Genomic DNA, 11,972 nt, shown 5'->3' on the forward strand with positions numbered 1-11,972 from the left:
TTGAGTTGAGGGGTTTGGCATCGACGAACAGTGCATGAATATAACGAAGACAAAATCGGATGCATGGCAATGGGTTATAGAACTTTAGGGTTTTAATACAGGAGACTTTATTTTCCCCTTATGAGATGTGTGCCGATCTAGATCTACAGAGCACAGGTTCTGGAGATGTCTTGTGCGGCCAACTGAAACAGTGATTCGGCTATTGAGCCTAATACCGCATGATTGGGCACAGAGGGTTGCACATTGCCTTTTTGTGACTGGGAATAATTGACAGATCTAATGCCAGAAGTTGGGGAGTCTGGATGCATTTGCGCTAGAGTCACTCGTACTTTGTCAATGGCTAGATGCAATGGCAGTTATTCGCACAGCAGCACTAAAAGCAGACAATCGCATCGGAATGTTTGAAACCTCAATGTCGGACATATTGCAAATCCCTGTTAACCCTGGTCGATTCTACCAAATAGAGGGGTAACAAGTACAGGGATTAATCCTTCCCAATCAATGTTATGTGTCGATGCGAATGACATATTGGTAGCTTCTAGAACAGTGCCTCATCATCGGCAGAAGTTCCGAAAAGGCGCACTGTTGACAAAAGGGCTGGATTCACCAAAATAAGAGGAGACACCAAGAACCAACTAACTAATCACAATTAAACAACTAAAGTTGACGTGGAGCGGTCTAGGTTTGCGCTGCCAACGAGCGCTAAAGGCCGAGAAGCCCACGTCGAGCAACTTTTGACTCCATGGCATAACTTATCTACCATTCTCATCACCAGTTGACATTTCAAGATCAAACAACGACCTCATACAACTGCGTAGACATACAAACATGACTGTCAAAACAGCAACCCACACCAAGACGCCTTGGATTGAAACCCCGCTCATCAAATCAGCGACATTAAGCAGCGCTGCAGGATGGTAACAACAGTCTCACCCCAGACACAACGAACCTCACTGACAATCCCCGAGCAACATCTTCTTAAAGCTTGAAAACCTCCAACCCTCAGGGTCATTCAAATCCCGCGGCATAGGAAACTTCCTCGTCTCCAAACTCGCCGCCGTCCAATCCACAAGCGCAAACTCCACCAAAAAGGCACACTTCTACTGTTCATCCGGCGGGAATGCCGGCCTCGCATGCGTCCACGGCGCAGTGACTCTCGGCTGCGAGGCGTCCATTGTTGTGCCCCTCAGCACGACGGAATACATGATTGCCAAGTTGAGAGCGGCGGGCGCGACAGACGTGATTCAGAAGGGCGCATCGTGGCAGGAAGCAGATGATTATCTGACGGGGACGCTCATGGCTGATGCGACGGCGAGAGGGGAGGCAGCTCTCTACGTTCCGCCGTTTGATGCGCAAGAGATTTGGGATGGTAATGCGGGCATCACGAGAGAGATTGTGAAGCAGTTGCCTGAAACGGAGAGGCATTATCCCATCAATGGGGTATCCGCCAATGCTACGCCCAAGGTGGATGCCATTGTGTGCAGTGCTGGAGGAGGAGGACTCTTCTCTGGCATCATGCAGGGGATTGACGAGTTGGGGATGGATAAGACGCAGGTTATTGCTGTGGAAACTGAGGGCGCTGATTCATTCGCACAAGCTGTTGCGAAGAGAGAATTGGTTACTCTGCCTGCCATCACGAGTCTTGCCACGAGCTTGGGCGCAAGACGCGTGTGTAAGAGGGCTTTTGAGTATGGGTTGAGAGATACGGTTTCCAATGTTGTGCTGTCTGATGCTGAGGGCATCAGGGCGTGTAGGAGGTTTTTGGATGAGGACAGGCTGCTGGTGGAGTTGGCGTGCGGAGTGTGTCCTGCTCTTTGTTATAATGGCAAGTTAAAGGAACTTGTTCCTGGGTTTAATGAGAATAGCGTGGTTGTGTTGGTGATTTGTGGTGGGAGTAATATGTCGTTTGAGATTATGGACAAGTACATGGCTGATCTAAACTAGATGGTGCGGTATGTGGAACGGAGGTATAGCTGGAAATTAGAAGTAGACAATTAGAATGCTATTATTCCTGTTTCCTACTGAGGAAGTTTCTCACTTCAAGTATGACACGGCGTCCTTATCGTCAACGACAAATCGGACATCCCAATTGTCGCTGTTCTTGTCTTGCACCAAGTCCCAGTATACGTCCCCATGCGCAGCAGCTTTAACACCCTCCCAGCTTACAGGGTGTCCTTCCGATGTGACCTGCGAGGCGAAATAGAACCTACATGCGTCAGTACCGAACAACTAACTCAGATGTGCGACTTACTTGTATTTATCCGATTTGAAATGCTGGTCCCCCAGCCGAATGAGTTGCACAAGAGCAGACTTCCCAGACGCCAGGGTCGTCGCAAATGGGTTTGGATAAAACGGCGTTACGTTACCGGTAGCAATGAACACCTTCGGGACGGAGGCGTCGAGTCCTTTCCATCCCTTGATGGCGGCATAGATGGCGGCATATCCGCCAACTACATTGACAGTAGTGTCTCTTCCGAATGAATCGGGAGGTACGCTGAAGGGATTATTCTGTTCTGGCGGGAAAGTAAGAGCGGCGACTAGCAGACAGTTGTTAGTTTGAACTCGGTCTAGTCATCAATTGCAGTGGGACATACTATTGTAAATGACGACGTTTGGGAAGCCTAGTTTCGACTCAACCTCCGCAAATGCCTTTGCAATAGACTCATTGCTAGTCACTTCTAATTCCACAGGAAGCGCACCCTCCAGTCCAGACTCCAATGGTGTATTTGTATTCCGCTTCCCAATTGCAACCTTGTATCCTTCGCGGAGGAACTTCTTCGCAACGGAAGCGCCAATACGGGGGCCGGAGCCGAGAATGAATGCAACATTGGTCATGATGGGTTTGATTGGTTGAATTAGTATGATTGATTGACTTGATGCCTCTATTCCCTTTGTATCGTGATATTATATCCGACTTTTATATATTTGGTTCATGCTGGCGTTGCTGAATAATGTCAACCATAACGCCTTCGGACGGGGTTCTTTAGAATGCCGAAGCAGGGAACATGTTGCCAAATATGGTCTTGATTGTCGATCTAATCTCTCACGATAGCTGGGCAGATTGATAAAATTTCATCGGTCGTCGGCTCGGAGTCCGACCGTATGAGATTATTGGCTAGTTATTCGATCAAGGTTGATAACTGTTGCGTGGCTGCCATTTGCCTAATGTGAGTATGGCAGGGATCCTTTCACCACTCGGAGCGGTATGCAGTCAATTAATAATTCAGACTGCGCCTTTGAACCAAGGTTCCTCATAGAAGAAGCCACAAACTATTGCAAGGTCAAGTATGTCCTTGCAGTGAGTTCGAATGTTCTGTCCTGGAGTTTAGGTGAGCCTCGGTGGTGTATTACAAATACAACGATCAAACTTCAAATGACGGGGAACGGTGGTAGCAATTTGCATGAAGAAATAAACACAAATTCTACGTCCTTTCAGATCACTATTTTTTACTTCTTCAATTGCCTGTGAATGGTCCCCAAAGAAACCACAGTACCACCGCCATCATGGCCAAACACACCACACTCTCCATCTTTTACATGGAGCTGGAAAGCGGAACAATTCTCGAATTGAGATCATTTTATTGCAATGTGCAGGCTCTCGATAACGCAGTTGGCTACCAACACAAGAAACAAGGCGAAAATTGGCATCATTTACCATAGCGAACGGCATACTTGAGAATCACAATGCCACTCTTATCCAGCTTTTCCAGCCCGGTAAGATCCAAACTGTAGCCTGCCTTGTCCGTCTTATCCGACTCAGCTATCATTTTGATCCCCTTGCCAAGAACAGCGGGCATAATAGCCATCTCAAAGGTATCAATAAGACCTGCTTCGAGCAGCGGCGCGGCAAGCTGACCTCCACCCATGAACCATATATCTTTGCCGTCTTGCGATTTAAGTCGACGGATGGTGTCGATGAAGCCGTTTTGTAGGATGGTGATGTTTGGGTACTCTTCCTGTTTCATCTCGCGACTGACGACAATGACATTCTCTTTTGCCTTTGAACCTAACGGGTTGAAGTCTCCATGGGATGTGACAACTTCATAAGTCTTGCGACCCATGATGTAAATGTCAAACTGGGCATAGAGTGCGTCGAAGTCTATGCTTGTGTCCTCGACTATCCAGTCTGTTGAGCCGTCCGGTGAGGCGATGAAGCCGTCGAGCGATATCGCGGCATTGTAGCGAACACGGCGCATTTTGAGAGAACTGATGATGTTGAGAAGAGAATTTTTGACGAGGACCAGTTCACGAAGTGTTGTGTGTATTGCTGGCTTCGGCGTGAATCACCAGCGGGGTGAGACCTCCAACTGGGGCTGATGTTGCGACGATGCTTTTCTTGGCGTCAGGTTGTTTTGAGTAATCTTGCAGACAGCAAGGTGTAGGGGCATATAACTCAGACTATCTAATTCCATTTGTTAAATGTTCCTTTCGCCACGGAAAATGGCTCAGCGATCATTCTTCAATACGAGGCATTCGATGCCAAAGGCTTGTGAGGGTTACCATTCGACGTCCTTCGGTGGTCATTTTGCGGATGCAGTAGGTCATGTCGTCGAGCCTCAATTATTGGGTGTAGCGACGACTAGAACAACCCCAATCAGTAGACCGTGGTTCAGGTATACGTTTCGGTCATTTGACTATCTCTTCAATTAGTGGACGGTATACCATTTCGTAAAATTATAAGATTGGTAAGCAGGATGCAGGAGTTACTATACGGAGTTCGAAAAGATAGACACACTTATTCGGCACATGAATTTTGTGCCAGACTCTCATAGTCACATATGGTATGAGAAGTCCGTTCAATGAGTATACTCATGGCCCTTCACCTGGCGGTGCGCCAGATATCGTCAAGGATACGACAACAGTCGCCAGCGCTTTCTCGGAATCCGTCAGCCGTGCAATGAGGGTTCTTGAAGCACCTATTCGATAGAAGCGCAGAAAAAAAGTCAGTTCGAAGGCTCACTATGGATAAGAGCATTTCGACATACCCGGGCCCTCACGAGACCGGAAAACGAGAACCGGGGTGGCTGGAATCGATCAAACGCTAGAGGGTGAGTTAAGAGCAGAGTGTCGTCCAGGAGGACTTAGATGCTGAGAGAGATTTTAGGAAGACAGAATAATATTTACCATGTTGATCGTCAACGCTGGAGCTGAAGCCGCTTTCTCCAGGTGAATGGGCGTAGTGAGTGTGAGTGCGAAAACTCGGCGAGGAAGTGGGCGAAGGCAAGCTTATGTGCATGCCGTAGTTGTTCAACGGGTAGATTTCCTTGGGGCCCGAACTCCTAATCAGCTTGCCTGGCGAATCTCATGCTTCCTTCGAAGGCAACTAAATCTCAGTCCCTCGATATCGAACACCGTTACCCCTGCCAGCGCAGCCTTTTGGCTTGGTACCATCCAAGGGTGGCTTACATGCAATGAAAGAGAACTATGTCAGCCAAATCGATGCTAGTATCTATACAAATAGAGACATGACCCAACTGGTGCATAGGAATTGTGGTGTATTACTAGCAGGACTGGAGTGTATCTTGAATGGGCACCTAGGTATGTTTGAACAAAGGAGCAAACTATACGGCTTGACCAGATATAACTACTTCACTTTGCACATAAGACGAAAGACAGCGTCTATGATTGACGACTTCGATTGATGTAGTCGTTAATAGGATGGCAAGATGCTAATTCGATGACTTCATCCCGGCTCAAAACCCGTAGCCCCGATATTTGGTCGATGGACAAAAAGTACATCTGGCATTGTGCGCTCTGGTCACGAATGCAGGTAAACTTAGACACAGTACGTTAGGTCTACATCAGCTATAATATGGACTTATAGCCTAGATCATAACTTTTAGCCTACTACACTTGCATGCGGAACGTTATTGAGACCAAGTGCTCGTACATGAAGTGAAGCAACAGTTACTCTACACCGCAGTTAAAGCCATACCAGCAGTCCAGTAGAGCCTTGCACTCACCAACAGATCTTTCCACAACAAAATCAGCAACAGTCGTACAAAGAAAGGTACGCCCGCTCAAGCTCGTTACCCGAAGCTCAGCTTGACGACTCCGTACAAGACCGACAAACAAGAGCAATATGGCAACATGCAGGTGGCCCTGAAGGCTCGACTGCCCGTAAATGCAATGCAACATCCGAACCCATTGACCAGAAAAAGCAAGCCATATGAACGGATCCACGTAATCGTACAACCCACTACTGCATGCGAACGTAGGATGGCTGTGAGTCTCATCACATGCCACACATGCAGGAATGTTATGCAGTCCAACTCTAGAACATTGAGGCATCTCAGGTTGGGGCAATTCCTCTTTTACAGGGACTTTTGGTCATCTTCGCGATTGTCTGTACCTACATTGAAGCTCAGTAAATATGAGCAAATCTATTGCCATACTATGCTATCATTATTAGCCGTCCAAAGGGAATTCCCATCATCTAACCTTGCCGCCTCCTAAATTCAGAGTGTGACCTTCTCACAGTTGTGGCGTCAATTTGTCCCTGGGAACAGCGGACTAGGCTAAGCTGACGAACCCTTGAAAAAGGTGAGCTGCAGAGTTCCCAATGTGGATGAGTAGGCATTGCGGAGTGCAGTAAGGGAAATACGCACAACCGATGCATCCGAGCAATAATAAGGAGTTATGAAAGCCGTACAGCTTCAAGTGAACTCGGGCGGCAGGAGAGTGGTACGAACAGACGGACCCGGAAATAGGCCAACAGTAGGTCTGAATAAGGGTCATACATCGTCCAGCAGTAATCCTTGTCGCGGGGATAACCGTTGCTAGTGGTGGCAGTGTGAGCTGAACATGCATATGTCAGCGTAACTCATCAAGGGCCCTGAACTGCATGATACCCTGAATTCAGTTAGACACAACCCTGGGGAAGAGCTGATGTCCGAATAGAGTAAGGTTATAACCCGTTGTCAGAGCTGAGTTATTTCCAGTGTTCTCTACCGTTACGCCCTCGAACTCGTACTAGGAGAGTATGATGGGAATGCCTGCATGTGGCCGCGGCATATCATGGATAGCGGCGGAAATGGATGCTACCATTCGTTGAGTCAAACCCTCACCATGACCTATAGAACTGAATAGACGTAGTCAATTCTTGGCACGTTAGATATGTCCGGTCCCGACTGAAACATACATGATGGTGTGGTACACTGAGCTTGAGAATAGTACCCGAGCCGTTGAAATTTCGTCCTCGGACCCTGGATTCGAAGTTATCAGCCAGCCACCTGCCCGTATTAACCGCTGTTCGGCACGATTTAACAGCTATGGCTGTTCGGCTGCGGAGTCTAATAAAATGCAGAAGCTGTTCTGGGAGAAAGCACAGCTTCTGAAGCTATAAAACCGAGGCATTCCCAAAGTTCGAAACCACTAAAGCTCAAAAGCTCTATCGCGTTCACATCACTATTCTATCTCAGTAGTTCTCTCACAGACACAATGTAAGTAATTTCTTTAACTTGCTGGATTTTTGCGCACTTTCTTACCAGCATTGTACAGGTATAGCAATATTTTGTACCTCCCTGCCGTCATCTTGGCACTCTCATCCACGGCTGTGGCCTGGCCTCACATCGAAGCATGTCGCAAGGCCTGGCCCGGTAAGTTCACATTCCTGCCTTTCCGGTGATGCTTTAGTATGTAATTAACGTGAGCCATAGCGGAACCCTGCGCTTATCTTGCTGGCGGTGCATTGATCGCCGGCACTTGCGAGAGCTCGTGCGATGATACCAACAACTGCCCGAACTCCCTGGTCTGTAAGCCCAGACGCTGGACTCGCAACTGCGATGGCTGCGGGAGTAACAATGGAGGTCGCGGACCGTGGAGCGAATATGGACCAACCGCTCTATAAGTGGCAACTTTTTGCTATGGTATTCGTACCACCGTTGTCTGGCGGTGACGAGTAATTGCCGTCCGGTGAGAAAGAGGTTCTGATTGAATAGTAGGCGTGCACAGCTATGTAGATGTTAGCTTCTTAGCACAGTTTTGTGAGCTCCTAGACATTTCGGAGGCTAAGACATGGGCAAGTGATGCAATAACTACCTATAAAGCTCCCTCTCTAGAACCAAATACGTTTTCTGACTATTATGTCTGTCTGCGCATGGTAAAAGCAGCATAAACCCGTTTAAGACAAATGTTACTAGCTATAGACGGCAAAATTACTTCAGATCTCCGACTCATAACAACGCAGAAGCTTCGGGGTAGTTAGATCCGATGTACGGGGTAGGATGAAAGAAATAGAAAGATTGTTCTGGACTAGTCGTTGTCCTGTCCATTGGAAAAATTACTGTCACAGCCGGAGAGCTGGAAAGTATGTGATGTTTTTGTAAATAAAATGCAACCTTACCCAGCCCCGAAAGCTTTTATGCTCTTGTCTGAGATGCGGTGCTTCCTCGATTAGCTGCATTGTAAAGTTCAACCGCTCGGATCCAGTACCATATTGTCTCCCTCAGCATAAACACTGTGTTGTCTATGCCTTCGGGTCCCCGGTTATTACACGCTCAGTTTCTTGTTCAGAACACTACTATGTCACTCTGAACAATATGATGTTCAAGAACGGCGCAAAGCTAATACTTTGGCTCTTCCAAGTCTCAGGGGGAAGCCCAGTACCACCAGAGAAGCTCGACAGCAACGTGGCCATCCCCAACGATTGTATGTGAAACTTTAACGACTGTAGCTTTGACAAAGCTTCTGCTAACTCTGGTTTTAACAATACCCACACAGAGCCTTCCACGTTACGAGGCTTTTCTTCGGGCATGGCAAGAGTCGCCACATACCTAGGTGGTTGAATTTGCAGCATACGCAGCGCAGAATCGGTCTATCTCCCCTCAATGAAGCATCCTTTAACTTTATCTTTATCTGCAGTACCCTTTACAAGGTTCACAGTACAAGTTGTTCCACCTCGCTGCGCCTACTCCCAGTTTCCTCAAAGCACTTATCGTCCTTCTTCGTCCTGGAAACAGTGCCCAAAACCCATACCACGTTGTTTCGGGCGAGGAATGGCACACAAACCTGGGTCTTGCCGAAGATATACGCGGGAGTTCATAAAGTCGGGAGAACAACAAAGCTCCCATGACAAAAGTGCCAGCATAACCATCCCTGTTGAACAACTCATCAGTTATCTGCAAGATACAAACCTAGTCGCCGTGCCGTCCTGCCCCACGGCCAAATGCAGCATGAACGCAGAAAATTAGATACGAGAAAATGACGATCTTTTGACAAGAAAGGGAAACTCAAAATCATATCTCTGCACCCAATGGCATCCCGTGTGCCACGTTGCTGCCGAGACTATTTAATGAGCGCAATACCCTCCCTGGTAGACAATCGAGTGAAATCCAAACTAACAACAACCTGATATATACAATACATTTCGTGACAATGAAGTTTACGCTTATCGCTCTCGTTGGCGCAGCAGCAACTGCCAATGCTGCTGACTATCAGCGTCTGAATCTCCCAGATCCGCAGAATTGGATCGCTGCAAGTAGCCTCTTCCCAGGCGATGTCATTGCAGGATATAACGCGGACTACAATAAATACGACAAAGAGTCGTGGGCGAATTATATCCTTGACCAGTGTAAGGGATTTTCTGCTTGCACTTCGACTATTTCCTACTCAGGTAAGGGATTGCTCATCCTATGTCCTGAGGTATTGTACTAATAAACAGCGATCAATTCTGGGACTCCAAAGGAGAGGTACTGGTTCGGGTATGTATTCCGTGGTGGAAAGACCACCGAGCAGGATTACCAAAGAGCTGATGGAGTAATGGATTCTGTCATTTATGAGATAGTTTAAGGCTCTGTTACAGGTGGTCAGAGTGTTGGTGGGCACATTGAGTTTAATCTTGTTCAATTGTCACTATCTAAGCTCAAATACGTAATACATGCCACCAATATAAAGATATGAAAGAAACACAAGTGGTACATCCGGAGTCTCATTTGCAATGCAAATATCTCAAACAAGAGAAACATTTAAACGAGACTCCTGTTGGAGCTTAGATCAAACCAACCAGTTACTGGCCATACATTCATGACGCTCATCCAAATCCTACGTAGCTATATTTGGTAGAGGTGGCGATAGCACAGGATTGGGGCACTAAGTCTCAAGCAATACAGCAGTACCCCTGCTCTCGGTGGTGATTATTCGCATAAGTAGGAGGTATGCCTCCAAGGTCATAGCAGTAGAACTGATGAAAGCTCTGCCCGGACTGCTCGAAATGTGTTCTTGACAGTTTGATACAATTCTTTCGTCGCCGATGCTCAGATGCCGTCATTAGAGCTTATTCTGCTTTGCACGGATGCTTAGTCGGCAGTTCTCGAGAAGAGCTAGGCCCCATTGTTCAAAAGTGCAAAAGACGGGCGTGCATGAAGCAGAACGCAGATGGTTTTGAATTTGGTATCTAGAAAGAAGATATGATATTGTTAGACAACCTTGACCGCCGACGGGGACTAAAATGTGAATGTGAGTAGGAGGCGCAGTCACATCTGTCAGGGGTAATTCAAGAAGGGGAAAAGGGTGGTCTTATTTCTAAAGCCAATACAATCTATATATAGATGAAACAAAGCAGCTGTCAAGTCATTGAAAGGAGGCTGCTGAAAGTCGTGATTACTAAACTACCTGCATTAAGTCCCTCCTACTGGTCCTCTATACTTCAGTCTAACTGCCTAGCTAGTTTGCTTCTGGGATTCACACACATATGCAACCTTTTTCAACACAAACAATCCAACATCGCACCAGAAGTATACCCCTCGACTATGGAACCATGTTTACACCTGGACTCTTCGCAAAGCGAGACTATGTGCAAAACGTCAACGCCTATGCATTGCATGTCTGCATAATATTGCCTATTCTGCTACACTTTCCAGCAACCAATCGGTTGTACAGTGTTTATCAAACCTCCTTTCAGGTGACTTATGTGCTGGGGGTTTTGATACGCATGGAATGGGAGCATGGTCCGTTTTACCCCATACGGAAGGGTTGTCGGTGTTACGAACTAACGAGAGCAAGAGCGGGCAAGGCAGAATGATTGGTCTTGGAACGAGACCTAAGGCCTGGCTGCATGAGATAGCCGCCATAGGTAAAGGAGGTCACGTGACAAGACACAGGAACTGTAAGGTGCTTAGTTAGATCACTAGTGCTTAGGATAATCAGACTAAGCACAACTAAGCAAGAAAAGCAGAACTAATTAATAAAGAGATAGAAACAATATATATAGGATAGTTATTATTAAGATATCTAGCTAGTCTAGATCTTTAGTGATTAATCTAAGCATTTAATTCACAATTAATTAGGATAAACTCCTAACAATCTAAGCTTGCTGTTTAATAGACTGTAAAGGTCTTATTTACACACACAACCTAAGTTACCTACCCTAAGCAATAGAATAACTATTAATTGCCTTACTTAACCTTGTTAATAAGCTAATTGTTACATTTTAATTACTCCTATTTAGTAAGTTACCTTATACTATTAAATAGCTAACAAGATGTCCACCCGATCTAGAAATACTGCATCTAAGGAGGATATACTTGGTATAATTTAGCAACTCTAGGAGCACATCTACTCCCTTAAAGCTAAGAAGTTAGGGGGAACTTCTAAGGTTCTACAGCCTACTTCCTTTAATAGAGAAAAGGATAATGTGCAAGCCTTTCTCACTTAAGCTAGATCTTACTTACATGCTAACTATACCACTATCACTAAGGACTATAAGAAAGTGCTATGCATTAGAGGAATGCTCTTAGGAAGGGCCGCCAAATAGTGGGAGCCCACCTTAAGAGACTACCTCACAAACCTAGAAAATACAGATAACATGGAAGGTCTTACTAAGCAAATCTTTGGCAAGTATACTAACTTTAAGAAGAAACTCTATATTACCTTCGGAAATCCAGATAAGAAACGCACCGCTATATGATAAATCTACTCTCTTAAACAATAAGGATTAGCGGGATTCTATACAACTAAATTCTACCAAATCTCTG

The 11,972-nt window shown here is 46.3% G+C and overlaps 5 protein-coding genes across 5 annotated transcripts; 3 read left to right on the forward strand and 2 right to left on the reverse strand.

Moving 5' to 3' along the window:
* Positions 1-828: 828 nt before the first annotated feature.
* Positions 829-1,944, forward strand: VFPPC_06682 (serine family amino acid catabolism-related protein; the record flags this gene model as incomplete). Its single annotated transcript, XM_018285675.1, has 2 exons — positions 829-917; positions 969-1,944. The coding sequence occupies 2 exons, from the start codon at positions 829-831 to the stop codon at positions 1,942-1,944; spliced, it is 1,065 nt and encodes a 354-aa protein (XP_018138431.1).
* Positions 1,945-2,034: 90 nt separating this feature from the next.
* On the reverse strand, positions 2,035-2,835 carry VFPPC_06681 (epimerase/hydratase; the record flags this gene model as incomplete). Its single annotated transcript, XM_018285674.1, has 3 exons — positions 2,035-2,206; positions 2,252-2,537; positions 2,595-2,835. 3 exons carry the CDS (start codon positions 2,833-2,835, stop codon positions 2,035-2,037), a joined length of 699 nt encoding a protein of 232 aa, XP_018138430.1.
* An 812-nt stretch (positions 2,836-3,647) lies between these two features.
* Positions 3,648-4,196, reverse strand: VFPPC_06680 (riboflavin biosynthesis protein RibD domain-containing protein; the record flags this gene model as incomplete). The annotated part of the gene is made up of 1 exon (XM_018285673.1): positions 3,648-4,196. The coding sequence occupies one exon, from the start codon at positions 4,194-4,196 to the stop codon at positions 3,648-3,650; it is 549 nt and encodes a 182-aa protein (XP_018138429.1).
* A 223-nt stretch (positions 4,197-4,419) lies between these two features.
* VFPPC_16740 (hypothetical protein) lies at positions 4,420-4,650 on the forward strand (the record flags this gene model as incomplete). Its single annotated transcript, XM_018294493.1, has 1 exon — positions 4,420-4,650. The coding sequence occupies one exon, from the start codon at positions 4,420-4,422 to the stop codon at positions 4,648-4,650; it is 231 nt and encodes a 76-aa protein (XP_018138428.1).
* A 4,725-nt stretch (positions 4,651-9,375) lies between these two features.
* Positions 9,376-9,789, forward strand: VFPPC_14090 (hypothetical protein; the record flags this gene model as incomplete). Its single annotated transcript, XM_018291861.1, has 2 exons — positions 9,376-9,613; positions 9,662-9,789. 2 exons carry the CDS (start codon positions 9,376-9,378, stop codon positions 9,787-9,789), a joined length of 366 nt encoding a protein of 121 aa, XP_018138425.1.
* Positions 9,790-11,972: the final 2,183 nt, after the last annotated feature.

Source organism: Pochonia chlamydosporia (genome assembly GCF_001653235.2).
Source record: "Pochonia chlamydosporia 170 chromosome Unknown PCv3seq00008, whole genome shotgun sequence".
NCBI lineage: Eukaryota > Fungi > Ascomycota > Sordariomycetes > Hypocreales > Clavicipitaceae > Pochonia > Pochonia chlamydosporia.